General features: G+C 47.1%; 3 protein-coding genes and 1 non-coding gene across 4 annotated transcripts; 1 reads left to right on the forward strand and 3 right to left on the reverse strand.

Annotated features, from left to right (window-relative positions):
- Window positions 1–2,351: 2,351 nt before the first annotated feature.
- Window positions 2,352–2,424, reverse strand: TRNAR-CCG (transfer RNA arginine (anticodon CCG)). The gene has a single exon. It is a non-coding gene; the product is annotated as a tRNA-Arg (tRNA).
- Window positions 2,425–2,703: 279 nt separating this feature from the next.
- On the reverse strand, window positions 2,704–5,558 carry LOC123122663 (GPI mannosyltransferase 1). Its single transcript, XM_044542966.1, has 4 exons — window positions 5,179–5,558; window positions 4,900–5,082; window positions 3,421–3,977; window positions 2,704–3,329 (listed from the first exon to the last, which is right to left on the reverse strand). The coding sequence occupies exons 1-4, from the start codon at window positions 5,456–5,458 to the stop codon at window positions 3,015–3,017; spliced, it is 1,335 nt and encodes a 444-aa protein (XP_044398901.1). The 5' UTR covers window positions 5,459–5,558; the 3' UTR covers window positions 2,704–3,014.
- Window positions 5,559–5,588: 30 nt separating this feature from the next.
- LOC123122664 (protein TRIGALACTOSYLDIACYLGLYCEROL 3, chloroplastic) lies at window positions 5,589–12,051 on the forward strand. Its single transcript, XM_044542967.1, has 11 exons — window positions 5,589–5,800; window positions 6,206–6,305; window positions 6,415–6,543; window positions 10,045–10,140; window positions 10,256–10,333; window positions 10,435–10,496; window positions 10,609–10,684; window positions 10,929–11,036; window positions 11,192–11,367; window positions 11,455–11,539; window positions 11,638–12,051. The coding sequence occupies exons 1-11, from the start codon at window positions 5,679–5,681 to the stop codon at window positions 11,677–11,679; spliced, it is 1,074 nt and encodes a 357-aa protein (XP_044398902.1). The 5' UTR covers window positions 5,589–5,678; the 3' UTR covers window positions 11,680–12,051.
- A 520-nt stretch (window positions 12,052–12,571) lies between these two features.
- On the reverse strand, window positions 12,572–14,479 carry LOC123122665 (leiomodin-2). The gene is made up of 2 exons (XM_044542968.1): window positions 14,009–14,479; window positions 12,572–12,963 (listed from the first exon to the last, which is right to left on the reverse strand). The coding sequence occupies exon 1, from the start codon at window positions 14,401–14,403 to the stop codon at window positions 14,023–14,025; it is 381 nt and encodes a 126-aa protein (XP_044398903.1). The 5' UTR covers window positions 14,404–14,479; the 3' UTR covers window positions 12,572–12,963; window positions 14,009–14,022.
- Between the last annotated feature and the right edge of the window lie 2,607 nt (window positions 14,480–17,086).

A 17,086-nucleotide genomic window follows, 5' to 3' on the forward strand; every position in this document is an offset into this window, starting at 1 on the left:
TCATCTACCTCCACATCATCCTTTTCTTCTTCAGCTTGTTCATCAACATCAAAGTCAATGTTGTCATCATAAAGATCATCATCCCCCTCATCTATGTCATAATCACTGTCACTGAAATTTGATTCAGAAACAACTATATCTTCAATTACTGCTACTCCATCTTCAGTAAGCAAATTGTGCTCTACATCTTCTATCACCAAACTTTCAGGTTCTGTTGCAGTTGCAGCAATTTCTGACATTGGATCTTCTTCATTGACAGAAATGACACTGTGCTGGAAAGATGCTTCAACCATAATAGATGGCAATGTGCATATGGATTCAGCCCTGAAATTGCTGATGAAATCTGCATGGTCAACCATAATAGCCAGCACTTTATGCTCAACACTAGCTCTGATGATGTGTTGCACATCATCATCAGATTTAATTCTGACCAAACCATCTGCAATTGATTTGTCAGGCAAGCACCAGTAAAGTATGTGCTCACCCACTGGATATCCCAACCAAGTTAGGTGCTCTTCAATGAAAGAATATGAGAATGTGGTAGCATCAACATAATCAAGAACTTCCACTGAAGGGTTCCAGTACTCCAAATTACTAATTGGGCCACAGAAAATTCCACCATGCTCAAGTTCAAGTGTAAAGAAAGAAGTGTCCACCCTTTGTCCATTTGCTGAATCACACACTGCATCAAATAGGTGTAATTTGTAAGCAATGCACAATGATGTATACACTTAACAGCAAAATTAAGTTAGCTGAGAAGTTCAGTTAACTCAGATGTTCAGTTAACTCAGATGTTCAGTTAACTGAGAAGTTCAGTTAACTACAGTGAACTGAAAACATTGTGAATAACTACAGTGCACTCACAAAATTCAGATAACTACAGTTAACTGACAACATTCAGATAACTACAGTTAACTGAAAAAATTCTGTCAAATGTCCTAAAATCAATACTTGAGCTAACTGAAGTTGGTGCCATTGAACACAACCAACTGGTGGCATCACTAACACCTGAAACATGACCATGAACATTGCAATAGTAAGCATTAACACCTGAAACATGAACAACTAAATTTGGTGGCAACGAACACAATCAAGTATTGTCAGATTTGCTTTCGATGCACATGAATGGAGGACTGATCCACAACTCCAGTCTAACAAGCTAACATATGAACGGAAAAGAAGACCCAATTGTCAGGCCAAACCCAAGACTTTGCCACCCTAAACCCTAACCTAATCTACTCGGCCAAAACCCACTAGGCCAAAACCATAACTTTACTGCCGTCAGACAAACCCAACAGCATTCAACAAGCACACCACCGTGAGACACACCGACGTGGGGCTGATGCGGACGACGAACGGCGACGATGAAACAGAGCACGGGCGGAACACGGAAGGAGGCGGAAGAGGGGACAGGAGCTCACCATAGTCCGGTGGGATGACGCCGAGCGACCGGATGAGATGAGCGGAAGGAGGTGGCTCCATCCCGCCGGCGAACTCCGGCGACGACAGCGCGATGACGAGCGTCATCACCAAATCGCCAGCACACTGTCTCTCCCCAACAGGACAGCGGGAGAGGTCGAACGGATCTGGTGCAACTCCTGTGGCATTTAATTCAGGTGGGTGCAGTGCGGGTTGAATCGAGTAGACGGCAGGGGCCTTTGTGCAAAATTGCCAGAGCTGACCGGTCCACCCTCTGAACTGCCACTTGTCACGCTGTGAGTGGCCGTGGACCAAAACATCACATAGGGTGTCAAGTTGTAGGAGTCCTTAGTAATAGTTTGCAAGTTTTGGACTAAAACATCATATTCGGTGCAAGTTTGTGGACTTGGGGTGCTATTACCTCAATTTCTTCCTTGTGAGGTGTGTCTTTGTCATGACATGATGGTTGTACGTTGGAAATTGCCCCGTCTGAACCGAGTTTGTTGTTCATACGACAAACATGTGGTTTCCTAAAAAAAACTGGAACATTTTGCCGCCAAAAATGTAAATACAAAAGGCCGACATGATGGTTGTGCGTTTTGGTATTTTGTCCCGTCTGGACCGAGTTTGTTGTTCATGCAATATAAACACGTGGTTTCCTAAAAAGAAAAACTGGAACATTTGCGCAGAAAATGTAAAAAACTACAAAAAGCCGACCACGCTCCGCCAAAAATGTAAATACAAAAGGCCGACATGATGGTTGTGCGTTTTGGTATTTTGTCCCGTCTGGACCGAGTTTGTTGTTCATGCAATATAAACACGTTGTAGTACCTTTGATGAACACAACGTTTATAGTACAACTGGGTTCACCGGAATTTATAGTTACAACGTTCATGCAATATAAAAAGAAAATGTAAAAAACTACAAAAAGCCGACCACGCTGGGACTCGAACCCAGAATCTCCCGCTCCGGAGGCGAGCGCCTTATCCATTAGGCCACGCGGTCATCTTGTTGTGGTCTCTTAGAAGAACCTATGTATAGTTACTCTACGCTAGTCCTATCAAACAGACTCGTATTCATACCGAGAGGGTTACCACACTTCAACCAGTATTGCTTTGGATCTTGGAACACCAATTCCTTTTTTTTTTTAATCGTTTGTATTGCTTACCGCATGTGTCACGTGGTTTGGAACACCAATTCCTGATTTAATTACCAGTACATAATTCACCAAAAGCATACAAGCAAGTAGTAATAATTCAAGACTATCAATTCCCAGCCAAAAAAAAAACACAAAGGTACTACAACGTTTTCTATGCCGAAGCAATTACAAAAATTCCAGTACATATAAATCCCATTACAGTTGACCAGTCATATCTCAAAATTCCGGTGAACAGAAAACTCCTATTGATGAACACCTAAAGAGAATTACTGTACTATTGTACGCTTGCCGTTTGTATCCTAGAAGCAAAGCTACAGCATGCTGCAACCCAGGCAAGATCCATGCTAAGGCAAGGCAACAGTTACAATCATCTCTTTATCGGAAAACCGTACAACCATCAGTTGGCAAAGAGAGAGGAAACTACGTAGCCACGTGGCTAATCCTTCTTGGCGGCGATCTTGGTCCCGGGACCCACCGGCACCGAGAAGAGCGGGGTGTGCCTGTGGTGCCTAATCACCATGATCATGACGAAGGTGTTGGCGGCCAGGAACACGATGCCTGCCGCCCAGAGCTGCACGAAGACGTTCCGACCCTTGAACTCCAGCAGGTAGGCCCACATCAGCCAGTGCAGCTGGGACCCCATCCACACCAGCGCGCAGGCCAGGCCCTTCCACCTCAGCTTCATGCCGGTCCAGGGGAGGATGAGGGGCAGCAGGCAGAAGAACCACACAAAGTACTGCGCTGTCATCACCTGCTCGTCGACAGAGTAGCAGTTGTTAGTATTTCAGCGTACTACTACTGTAGTACTTTCACACAAATAGGAGGTATCTGATTTATCCTACCTTGTTGAAGGCGACAAATGCTACTGTTTGGAGAAACATGCAGAACGGAAGATCCCTGGAAAAGCGTACAATGAGCGCCAACTGCACGATCAGCTGCGGCAGGAACGAAGCCAGCCTCTGTATGCTTGAGAACCCTTGCTGATGGTGCAGATATATGTGATAGAAGTAAATCGAGAAGTTGTGCCTTGGATCAGTTCGTGTGAGATGGTAAAGTAGTGCTTCATTTAGGAACTCCCACCCATAGAGATAGAAGAAGATGCCGGTCCAAGCAAAGAACATAGATCCAGAGAACAACCCAAACAGGATAGTATCTCTTGTTATGAGGCTACTGAGAAAATTCCATAGATTCGCCAAGAGTGATGTCGGTTCTTCCACATTTTCCCTACCTTTATTGCTTTGTAACTGTTGTTTCGAAATCCACTGTGTAAGGACAGGTCTACCAGCAGGACCGGCATAATTCTTGCCAAGGACTATAACAAAGGGGATTGCATATATAATTGGGTATATTCTGAAGTGCACAATCAGCCCATACCAGAATGCTGCTTGCAGTACTCTACCTGCAGTAGATAATCAAACTGTAAGATAGCCATGCAAATTACTTATAAACAATAATTCTACGTTTTTAATCTTACTACATGTGACTGCAAATACTAGTAAACTGTCCATACTTATGATGCAAGTAAGCAACAGAGTAAGTGATCTGCAAGTTATTTGGGAAGTTGCAAGCAAGTGAACCATTTGCCTGACAATGTTCACTTCACAAACTAGATTATGAAGCTGAATGTCTGTCTAAACGCATCGAGTCAAGCAAATGAAGAAACAGGACAAAAGACATTGTGATGACACCATTAAGACATTAATCCAAAGAAAACCTGAATTCTGAAGCAAAGGTACTTTAGCTGTTGAGCACCAAGTACTAATGACTTTCTTGGATTATAGGTACAGAGGAGACTAGAACTATGTATAAGAAGCAAATTATTTGGTATTATGTGGTTTTGCAAAAGTGAGAAATCTAGTACGATTTTCTTGGATTATGGGTACACCTTCCTTCTTCGGAGGGGTTACCATCATGTATTTCATTGCACAAGCAACACCCAACTTTGTAAAATGCAGTCTGCCAATTCGTTTTGGTAAATCCATGGGTCCAATAAGTTAAATGCCCCTTACATAAAAGATTAAATTCCACTACTTCACAAAAATAAGCTAAATAGTGAGATTGATCATCCAACAGACATACAATTGATCGGTGAACAAAACTTAAGAAAAGACTGAATGGAAGACTAAGCATAAACTAAATGTTCATCACATCATTGCAACTTTCAGACTAATTATATCCCTATTCCAATTCGAAGAGAAATATTCCTAGTTTTGACATGTAAGAGTCAGCAGATCAACATAGCTGCAAAATATTCAGAGCTAGTTCACAAAGATAGCAGCTATCACTGAACACACATAAAAAAAAGGATTCAGAGCTTACACCCTTCATCAAGCAGATGAGGATCCAGAGCATGGCGGCGCAGACGACGGGCTCGCAGTTCCCTCTGGTGCCGATGGTGAAGGTGAAGGGGTTGAACAGCCAGGCCACCACGCACCAGATCCGGGTCCTCGCCGGGACCCCCCGCAGCTCCAGAATATCGTCGATGAACACCCCGACGAGCAAATCTGCACCGCAGAAGCATCAACACCGCGAGAACTCGACGGAGACTGTATGTACCGTGCGGGCGAGCGGCGGCGGGGCGGGGGCGCGGGCGGGGCTACCTGCGGCGGAGAAGAGGAGCTTGCCCCAGGCGGGGTGGAGGAGCGAGTTGGGGAGGAGGAGGAAGGCGAGGAGCGGGGAGTAGCGGTAGGTGGCGCGCGCGAACGGGGAGCCCCCGGCGGCGACGGCGGCCGCCGCGTCGGAGAAGACGAGGTAGTCCACGTCCGTGTAGCGCACCTCGAGGTGCGCGTCCTGCCACTCCCCGTACGCCACCAGCGCCAGCCGCAGCGCCGCCGACGCCGCCATCACCCGCCACCGCAGCGTCGCCGCCGCCGTCGCCATCGCAGATTTCGCGGCCCGGGCAGCTTGGTAATTTGGGATCCTTCGGGCGCGCGTGGAGGAGAATCCCAGCCGTCGGATCGCCAACGGACGGTTGTGATCGCGCTTAATGCTGACGGACGCGGGATGTGGGCCTTGGTCGCGTCACACCACACCCCCCAGAGAGGAGGAGGATTTTCCACCCACCTCCCTTTTCCTCCTCCACCCGCCGCCGAGCGCCACCATGGCGTCGCCGCCGTCCGCCGCCCCCGCCGCCGCGCTCCGGTGCGCGGGCGTCCACGTAGGATGCGGCCTCCTCCCGCGCCCCGCCGACGCCCCCTGCCTCCGCGCCGCCCTCCCGTTCAGGTAATTCCACGGCCTGGATGGCTGGATCTTTCCTCTTCCTCTTTGCGTCTTGCAGTTCTTGGAAGTCTCCTTCTCTTTTGATGTGGATGGTTGAATTGCGTTCTTGGGGGACTGCCGATTCGCCGGCTCGTCGGGGCGGATTGTCGGCTCGCTGGCTCTCGGATGGATGGATGCCTTGCTTGCCTCGCTGAATGTAGTATTGACAATTGATCAGGTTAACTGTGCACCGACACCTGAAAAGGGGGAAGCTATTTGTAATGTGATTAGGTTAATTGCGCGTCAAGGTTCACACAAAAAAAGTTAATCGTGCGCCATAGCCTGCGGTTATGCCTTCCATTGAATTGGATTAGTTTTTGCCAGATGAGCAATGGTAGTAATATCTTGCACATGTTCTTGCTTAGGCAGGTTAGGCGTGCTGTCATCGAGGACGTGCCGCGCGGGCGCTGGCGTCGTCGTGTCGGCCACGAGGAGCCCCGGTTTGGGCAATGCAGGGAACCTGCGTGAGGTACGGTCCTGCAAGGACGCTGGGATCCTGATGTAGCTTGGTTGAATTGTTGCCATGCCACCTTGGAGTCTGCAGTGATGAATGGCGTTTTGTTTTCATCGCTCTGCAGGGTTCGAACTTGTCTAAGAACTGGGATTTGAGCAGACAGATTGGCGATGAGCACGGTGTTCTTATAGAATGCAGGGATGTGCACAAGTCCTTTGGGGACAAGCATGTACTGCAAGGCGTCAGCTTCAAGGTGAGTCCTTGTAGGAGCCTGTACGTTTTTCGACTGCTTACTAATTGTTTTGGTTCAGTGCCCATTGGGCATTATTTCGAACCAACTATTCATTATAGGGTGCTTAGGCATCTCCAACGCCTTCCCCTAAAACGGACATTGTATTTGTCCACGGACTGGTCCGGACCAGTTTGCGGACACTGATGCGGGACCCGGCCACCCAATCTTGTCCCCTAAATGCCGCCCTTGTTTTTCTTTTCTAATAAAATCCGCAACACTCAAAATAATTATAGAAAATAGCATAATTCATCCATGGATAACATGCGAATATCCCTAATACGACAATAGTTCAAATGGAAATATTACATCTGATATAATTGGATGTTTACCTGGTGGTGGAACGATGATGAGAAGGACACCTATAAGGTGATTAAAGAGAAGAAAGATTGTTTCAGACGCCTATACCTGGATAGGAGTGCAGACAACATAGAGAAGTACAAGATGGCGAAGAAGGCTGCAAAGCGAGCTGTCAGTGAAGCAAGGGGTCGGGCGTATGAGGACCTCTACCAACATTTAGGCACGAAGGAAGGCGAAAGGGACATCTATAAGATGGCCAAGATCCGAGAGAGGAAGACGAGGGATATTGGCCAAGTCAAATGCATCAAGGATGAAGCAAACCAACTCTTGGTGAAGGACGAGGAGATTAAGCATAGATGGCGGGAGTACTTCGGCAAGCTGTTCAATGGGGAGAATGAGAGATCTACCATTGAACTAGACGACTCCTTTGATGAGACTAGCATACGTTTTGTGCGGCGAATCCAGGAGTCTGAGATCAAGGAGGCTTTAAAAAGAATGAAAGGAGGCAAGGCGACGGGCCATGATTGTATCCTCATTGAGGTGTGGAAAGGCCTCGGGGACATAGCGATAGTATGGCTAACCAAGCTTTTCAACCTCATTTTTCGGGCAAACAAGATGCCAGAAGAATGGAGACGGAGTATATTAGTACCAATCTTCAAGAACAAGGGGGATGCTCAGAGTTGTACTAATTACCGTGGAATCAAGCTGATGAGCCATACAATGAAGCTATGGGAGAGAGTCATTGAGCACCGCTTAAGAAGAATGACAAGCGTGATAAAAAATTAGTTTGGTTTCATGCCTGGGAGGTCGACGATGGAAGCCATTTTCTTGGTACGACAACTTATGGAGAGATACAGGGAGCAAAAGGACTTGCATATGGTGTTCATTGACTTGGAGAAGGCCTATGATAGGATACCATGGAATGTCATGTGGTGGGCCTTGGAGAAACACAAAGTCCCAGCAAAGTACATTACCCTCATCAAGGACATGTACGATAATGTTGTGACAAGTGTTCGAACAAGTGATGTCGACACTGATGACTTCCCGATTAAGATAGGACTGCATCAGGGGTCAGCTTTGAGCCCTTATCTTTTTGCCTTGGTGATGGATGAGGTCACAAGGGATATACAAGGAGATAACCCATGGTGTATGCTCTTTGCGGATGATGTGGTGCTAGTTGACGATAGTTGGACGGGGGTAAATAGGAAGTTAGAGTTATGGAGACAAACCTTAGAATCGAAAGGATTTAGGCTTAGTAGAACTAAAACCGAGTACATGATGTGCGGTTTCAGTACTACTAAGTGTGAGGAGGAGGTTAGCCTTGATGGGCAGGTGGTGCCTCAGAAGGACACCTTTCGATATTTGGGGTCAATGCTGCAGGAGGATGGGGGTATTGATGAAGATGTAAACCATCGAATCAAAACCGGATGGATGAAGTGGCGCCAAGCTTCTGGCATTCTCTGTGACAACAGAGTGTCACAAAAGCTAAAAGGCAAGTTCTACAGGACGGCGGTTCGACCCGCAATGTTGTATGGCGCCGAGTGTTGGCCAACTAAAAGGTGGCCTGTTCAACAGTTAGGTGTGGCGGAGATGCGTATGTTGAGATGGATGTGTGGCCACACACGAAAGGATAGAGTCCGGAATGATGATATACGAGATAGAGTTGGGGTAGCACCAATTGAAGAGAAGCTTGTCCAACATCGTCTGAGATGGTTTGGGCATATTCAGCGCAGGCTTCCAGAAGCTCCAGTGCATAGCGGACGGCTAAAGCGTGTGGAGAATGTCAAGAGAGGTCGGGGTAGACCGTATTTGACATGGGAGGAGTCCGTTAAGAGAGATCTGAAGGATTGGAGTATCACCAAAGAACTAGCTATGGACAGGGGTGCGTGGAAGCTTTGCTATCCATGTGCAAGAGCCATGAGTTGGTCGTGATATCTCATGGGTTTCACCTCTAGCCTACCCCAACTTATTTGGGACTAAAGGCTTTGTTGTTGTTGTTGTTGTTGTTGAGATAATTGGATGTTTAACAAGATTTTTGAATTCAATGATACTCGAGTTAGAATCGACATAGGTCGTCCCACACATACTGCCCCTTGAGCTTCATCCAACAATGTATGTGTGTGAATGGCCTGCCCTCGGTCCTGTAGTACATGGCAGCACTATATAACATATAGAGCAACATTCAGTAAATGAATGAATTAACCAACATGAAGAGCAACAAGAAGCAAAACTTACGATCTCGATGGTTGACGAGCCCAGTGGCCACATTGTCTCCACTCGGTGAACCACACCGCAAAACTTCATGACGAAGTTGCAGATGGTGTACCATCGATGCGATAGCGACTTCACATTGCGTTCATGGATGACGTGCATGTCACAGGGCTCAAAGTTCTTTTCCTCATGAAACGAAGCATGCACCTGCTGCCAAGAGGTCTAACCCCTTTGCCTCATGCCTACAAAGTCCGCACATACGACCAACCAGGCATCGCACAACAATTCACCCTCGATCATGGAGTACCCCTCCATCAAATTACTCTATGAAACAACAAAAGGTTCAAGAAAAAAAAAGCTCAAGGGCGTTTGACCGAACACCTGCTAAGCGTGGTGTTCGCCATGGATTGCGTCGGCAAGGTGGCGGAGGGTACCTGGCTGTCGAAGGATCCTGGGTGGACGGTGGCGTAGTCCAAGGCGGGCAGGCGCATGGGTGGGCGCTGAGGACGTCCGAGGATGCGTGGGCGGCGGACGAGGGGGGTTCAGATGCAAAGCAGGGGGGAGCAGGGGCGGAGTGGAAGAAAAGTGGAGGGAGGGGGATTTGAGCGGGCCAGGGTGCCGGAGCCCTACGGTACTATGTTGGATGGCAAATTACACATTTGAGATGCCCTTAAATGTTTTTGAAATCCATCTTATGATGCAATGCAGGCTTCATATTGTAAGTGGTAGAAGAATGTTGTGGATACATATAGAACTGTGAGTCATGTTGCATTTCTGTTACCTTGGGCGGTCTAGTCACTAGTTCTCTTACGTTGCTCGTACTATCCACAAAGCAGTCACGTGCATCTTAATTAGTATGGGTTTTAAGTTTTATTATAAGACTTCTTGGGCTGCGTTAGCATTTACTCTGCAATTTCACTTATGATCCAAAATGATACTTACATTATTATGTAGATTAGACATGGTGAAGCTGTTGGAATAATCGGTCCTTCGGGAACTGGCAAATCAACTATTTTGAAGGTTATGGCGGGCCTTCTAGCCCCTGATAAGGTTGTCCCATTTTCTCAATTTATCTCTCTTACCAGTATGGTTTTGGGGAGGTACACTTTTGATGTGATACTGATTGTCATTCATTATTCATGGCTGTTTTGCAACATATGAGCAGGGCGAGGTGTTCATCTGCGGAAAGAAAAGACAGGGCTTAGTTAGTGATGAGGATATATCAGGTCTCCGGATTGGCTTGGTATACTTCCTAATTGTATCCATGCATTTGTGGAATGGAACGGCATGATTATCTTCTCATCTATATTTTCATGAAAAATTTGTGTGAAATTCCTTATGCAGGTATTTCAAAGTGCAGCATTGTTTGATTCTCTCAATGTTCGTGAAAACGTTGGATTTCTTTTGTAAGGAACTTCCTTTCCAGTTTCCTTGAGCGTACTTAGTTTTCAAGATTGATCTGCGTACTTAGTTTTCAAGATTGATCTGATTTCTATTTCCTCTGGTCTTTGCTTTTAGATATGAAAACTCCAAGTTGTCTGAGGAGCGAATAGGTGAACTAGTGACGGAAACATTGGCTGCAGTAGGCTTAAAAGTAAGTTAAGCTTTTATCTTACTTAACTTAACCTTTTACTCGAGTGACAGCCATTGCAGTTGGAAACATATTTCCATGGAATGTTGCTTAATATTTGTATGTGATATCTCTGTTTTCTGTCTATTTCAGAGAAAACATAGTTGAAGTATTCTAGATTATTGTTATTAGCTTTGATAGGACCAGAAGAGCATTAGTTTCCTGCTAGTACTTGATTGTAATGCAGATTATCATGTAATGTGTGCAGGGTGTCGAGGAGCGAATGCCATCTGAATTATCCGGAGGCATGAAAAAGCGTGTAGCCCTTGCTCGTTCAATAATAAATGACGACACAAAAGAAACAATAGAGCCAGAGGTATGCCCTTATCAGTTGTAAGCTAATCTCATCATTTCACTTGTTATTATTACCGAATCACCGGAAGCATTTCTGAAATACCAGGAGATCGGACAGCTTAGCTTGCTTTCTAATTGTCTTTGTGAACTTATAGTCAATTTTCTTCCTTCTGGCAGGCTCTTTTATACGATGAACCTACAGCTGGGCTTGACCCTATAGCATCCACTGTCGTTGAAGACCTTATACGTTCCATGCACGTGACAGGAAAAGATGCTATGGGTAAGCCGGGAAAGATAGCATCGTATGCGGTTGTCACTCATCAGCATAGCACAATAAGAAGAGCTGTCGATAGGTACTGGCAGGAATTGTTTGGTTCCTCTGCTTTGGAACTTTCTGTTTGTTAATTGTTAGGCTGAGGACCATGTTTTTTCATGTTCAGGTTGTTGTTTCTCCATGAGGGAAAGATAGTTTGGGAAGGGATGACGGAGGAATTCACGACATCAACAAATCCCATTGTACAGCAGGTAATGCAGTTCATGCCTCAATTTGCTGGAACCTTGTTTCGGAGGTATTCGTTCTCAGTAGGTTTTGTCTTACCGTGTGGTTATTTTGATATCTGCAGTTTGCCTCTGGCAGCCTGGATGGTCCAATTCGATACTTCTGAGGATTTATCGAACTGCTCTGTCGAATATTCGACGCATTCCTACGCCAGCGTCCATAATGCCTCGTCTTAGAGAGGCATCTACAATACTTCAGCCAAGAAATATGAGCAGTGACTTTGGGCCCATCTGGTGATAGATGGTGTTATTCAGCAACTAATAGATGCGTTCGACACGCAATGATGTAACTCTATTTATTGGACCTTAGGTGAATAAACAGCAAAACCAGCTTATCAATTTAGATGCTCTGTTTTGGCGAGTTTGGGGTCGATGTAAATGTCATTCTCACCCGGAGCAGCTCCTTGAATCCTTCATTTCTTTGTAATCTTTCATGGACAATGATTTGTGATGTGATATTGATTTGTAATGTGCTCAAATATTGTCAAAACCATTGAGCAATGTCACCTGCTGAGCAAAATTCGGCAAGTTTTTTTTTTTTTTTTGAGGAACCAAATAAACTAGACCTGTAACCTGATTTTTTTTTTTAGTTAAGAATGAAATGTGAGACCCGTGTTAGAACCGAGGTTTGAACCCGTGCCGGCTAGGAGGCGGCACCGCATTCTGACCACTGAGCTGAGAGCTCATCCACAAACCAGCAAGGAAATCACAGCTGAATTCTCATGTGGGTATTAACATCTTGTGATCTTTAAGGAAGGAGTTGCAATGCCATTACAAAAACCAGAATGCGCGAGCATATTAGAACATCTTGTTGTTTAAGTTCACACGATCCTGCCATGTGCTGTTGGCATGGAGTATGCACTTTCATGGAAACCACCCCAGAAATATAAGTCACATCTTAACATTCCACTGTCACCATGCAAATGAGAGACAAATAAACTTCAGGCCATGCTATCTGAAATGCCAAATTTGAAAGCCAGGTATGGTTTGCAAAAGGGGTTGACCGCTGGTAACTATTCGTGAACCAGCCAATGAAGCAAAATTGGGAATGTGGCATACACAAATTCAGGGCAACTCATGAACTATTTAAGACAAAGTTCTTCTGGCACGAGTATACTGAGGTTATAGCATCGATCTGGGGAAAGAACAGTAAAAATTAGTTAGACCGGCATTTGAAGCTTTATTTGCCAGAAATCCAGACATGAAACAGCCCGTTCCTGGCTCCTTGTCATTACAGTGTTTGCAGGTATGTGCCCAGCCGCAGCAATTGCTTTGTTGGTACCAGAACTGCTACTCCTATAACCAAACCAAAATAACTGGAAGAAACCATCAGCTTGAAACCGGTGTGGCAGCGGCACCGGAGAACCTCCTTGCAATCACAATCCTCAAACCTACTCAAGTAAAAGAAAAGTATCCATTAGTTTGCGAAACAGTACAGGTCCTACATGCTCAGATCAAACTACTCATACGACATTATGGTATGCAGGCAACTAAATCCCTTGGGGCCTACTGGGAACGCATGATTCTACAATGGACACTAAATATTTCGGTGCCTATGTATATCTACAAATAAGGTTTATGGTTGACATATCAGAAGTTTGATACGCAAGTAACCCATGGGTACAAGCAATTTTGTACTGTCAAAATGGCATGACCTTGATCCAAGTGATTGGCATGAGATCAGAAACCCCACTGGTGCAAACATTGTGCTGTTAAAATCCTGGCTGACACCGCTGGCTATAGATATGGAAACTCTAGCCCACCGATAGGGCAGAGTATGACTCCATTTGTTTTCCATGGTTCAGTGGGTAATAGTATTGATCAAAGTGGGCAATTGGACAAGGTATACATGAAGAAAGTGTGAATAGTTTGTCCGTGCGTGCGTGTGTGCACCACTTTGTGTTGCTATTTACTGTAACATACAGCGACTTCTACACGTGTTGCACTTCCCTGGGGCGCAAAGACTATTTCGCATAGCCGGAAAGGTCCATGAGTAGAAGTGCATCTTTTGACTAGGGAGGAAGACATTTGATCTGGTTTCAGCCTGGAACTATCAATGACAGCATCTATGTATCTGCATATCTCCTCTAGCACCACATAACAATATTAAAAACAAGGTCACACACACATACTACCAGAGCAGTCATCAAGTATGTATGAAAAATGCAGCCATCTAGACTAAAGACCTCAATACAGGGAATGGCACAGCATCTCCATCTATTAATAAAGAGTACACCGGATACGCATCAATCTGTTATCTCGCAGAAGCGGAGCCGTGTCAAGATCATCTAAACATGTGAAGTGTGCCACAAACAGAGATCATATGGATCTCACTTCACATCACTCCCCCTCTCCCACTTTTTGGATCATCGAATCGAATAATGAAATTCAAAATGCAGAAGCTAACAAGCCAAGGGGCGCGGCGTCGGTGTTCACCGGGATCCATGAGCTCAGGTCTGGCGGCGGAGGCGCTTCCGGAGCTTGCGGAGCTTGTGCTTGTTCATCTTGCGCTTGCGCTTCTTCTTGACGCTGTCCGCCCACACCTCCGGCTCCTTGGCCTCCCCTCCGTCCTCCCGCGCGTCGCGGCCGCCCGGTCCTCCTCTCGGGACGTCGACGAGGGACGGGTATGTGTGCACTGCAGGGTGGAAGGCGAAGAGGAGGTCACGGAGCTTCGGGTCCGGGAGCGGAGGCGCCGGCGGCGGTGGCTGCGGGTGGAGGTGCGGCGTCAGCAGGTGGGGGAGGAGCGGGACGGGGGCCGGCGGCGGGTTGCAGAGGGGGAGTGGGAGGCGCAGGCGCAGGAGCAGCCTGCGGGCCGGGGCGGCGGCGGCCATGGATGGGAGATCCGCGGAGGGGTGGAGGCGGCTTGGATGCGAGGGTTTGGAATGACCGGTCGGTTTGGGCCGGAGCCGGTGCGGCTAAGCCGAGCTTCCCACCCCACACTGGGACCGAACCCGAGCTCAGTCCTTCGGCCGTCAACTCAACGGGCCAGATCAGTTTTCTTTTTTAGTTTAACACAATACAATACACACACAATCAAAGCACCCACGCACACCTTATCGTTATGAGCACCGTACAAATATTAAGCCGCCACAACATTTTGATGTTGGCCAAGTCACCACATGTGTCTCATAGTCGACGTAAATATCTCCTCCCACTGAATGACCAGCTATATCAAGTCTAGAATTTGAACCCGTTTCATGACAAAGAACCAAACTGTCTGTGCTATGCTCAGTTCACGTGCGCTTGGTTCGGGTAATCATGTGAAATCGTAATGGCCTCATTTCGCATCAAAAGTCCTTTCTTGTGTTTGGCCCACCTAACTTGACGAAGCAGAACCCACTCGTTATCTGAAACGGCATATTCGCTAGATATGCGGAATGAAGTCGTATCTTCAAATCGGCAGAACGGCTCATTCTCACCCCCAAACCCTTTCCTTCTCAGCACCGTCACCCATCATCTATGTCCCTTCTGGATCTGAGACGCTGGCATACAGTCCCACGTCTCTTCCTATATCGTGTATGGTGACGGGTGCTACGTCTTAAACGTATCTCTAATTTTTTATTATTAAATACTATTATATTAAATTTTAGCCTTTGCTTTCCTTTCCCTCTCCCAAGGCGACTTGGGAAAGCAAGAAAATGACTTAGCTATTTTTATGCCTCGGCGTTTGATGATACAGTATAAACCCGCGAAAAGTTGAGAATCGGTTGCGAAGACAGCACGGTCCGAGCTGGCTTGGCCGCAGTGGGAAAATGGCGCAATGAAGATGATGGGGGATGAGTCCACCTGACCCGGCTATTAATGGCTGACTCGCGCGATGCTCCATGGATAAACATGCTTTGTAGCGAGTCGGGTTGTCCCATGAGATTGTTCCGCCGTACGCGGGGCTCCTTAATTCTGACCTTTGCTGTCGGCTCCTCCAGGCATGGTTCCTCCATGGCCGGCTCTCCTGGCTCCTCCAGGACCGGCTCTCATGGCTCCTCTAGGGCCAGCTTCTCCATGGCCGGTTCCTCTGGCTCCTCCGGGGCTGCCTCCTCTGGCTCCTCCACGGCCGGCTTCTCCATGGCCGGTTCCTTTGGCTCCTCCAGGACCGGCTCCTCCTGGGCCAGCTTCTGCATGGCCGGTTCCTCTGGCTCCTCCATGGCCGGTTCCTCTAGCTCCTCAAGGGCCGGCTCCTCTGGCTCCTCCAGGGTCGGCTTCTCCATGGCCAGTTCCTCTGGCTCCTCCAGGGCCGGCTCCTCTGGCTTTTCCAGGACCGGCTCTCCTGGCTCCCCCAGGGCCGACTTCTCCATGGCCTGTTCCTATGGCTCCTCCAGGGGCGACCCCTCTGATGAAGCCTACGAAGATGTTAATTTTGCTGAAGGGGACCCGGAATCCTGACTCCGGTGAGTCGATCTCGGGACCCCAAGTCGAGTTGTCAATGTAGATCTTTTCGCGCTGGCTCTTTCTCATCCAACTGATCACGAGCTTCTCGATCTCCCGAAGGGCTCCACCAAGAAGACAACACCCTTGTGCACGGGCCCCACGGTGGACACCAAGTATCATGGGGTTAACACGACAAGTGTCCTCATAGGAGAACTTAGTTGTGAGGCCATAGTTGTAAGGTGAAACCTTGGATGGGGTTGATCGGAAACGAGATACGCGAGTTTACCCAGGTTCGGCCCCCTTTGTTGAGGGTAAAAACCTACTCCTGCTAGTTTTGCTTATTGTGTATGATGATCTCGATTACAAGGGTGATGTTTCGCTACCTATGTATCGAGAGCTTGGAGCCTATCCCCTTGGACGACCTAGGAACCCCCTTTATATAATAGTCGGGTTCCTGGGGTTACAAGAGATTCCCGGTTCTACCCACAATCGGTGTCCTACTCTAAGTCCTCTAGGTCATTCGTGTCTTCCAAGTTGGGGGTCTCCGTCCTGTATTTGGACTCCTTGACGGAACATCGCCTAGGTCCAGGTCCTTGAGGCCTGGTTCTATAGCAGGTCGGGTCCTACAGCAGGCCAGATCCTTCTTCAAGCCGGGTCATATATAGCAGGCCGGGTTCTTCAAGGACCTCGCCTAGTCTAGGTCCTTGAGGGATCTACTGGCTTCTCTTTGTCTTATTGGCCTACCCGGTTGGGTATTCCCCCTTCGGTATGCACATTACATTGGGTGATATGAAATTGCCGAAATGACGTCATTTTTTAACAAACAGAACATTACCAAATTTTTCCAGGTCATCTACGGAGCAACTTCCTGGATCTATACGTAGTCGTTACTCGGCCATGCGGAAGCCAATGAGCATATGGCTTATGTGTGCAATCGTTGCGAGACGGTAGTAGAGGATACCTACAACCGGTTTGGATGGCGGTCCAATAATAGGATATGTGTATGGGCATCTAGTCTTATTTGTGCCGGTTGTGGCCTTGTGTATTTTTTTATTTCTTTTCGAGACTTTGTAACGCACTACGTACCCGTTGGAGACTTTTTTTTTATCCGGTTGGAGACTTTTTTTAATAATATGGTTGAATGCATCT

Source organism: Triticum aestivum, chromosome 5D, assembly GCF_018294505.1.
Source record: "Triticum aestivum cultivar Chinese Spring chromosome 5D, IWGSC CS RefSeq v2.1, whole genome shotgun sequence".
Lineage (NCBI taxonomy): Eukaryota > Viridiplantae > Streptophyta > Magnoliopsida > Poales > Poaceae > Triticum > Triticum aestivum.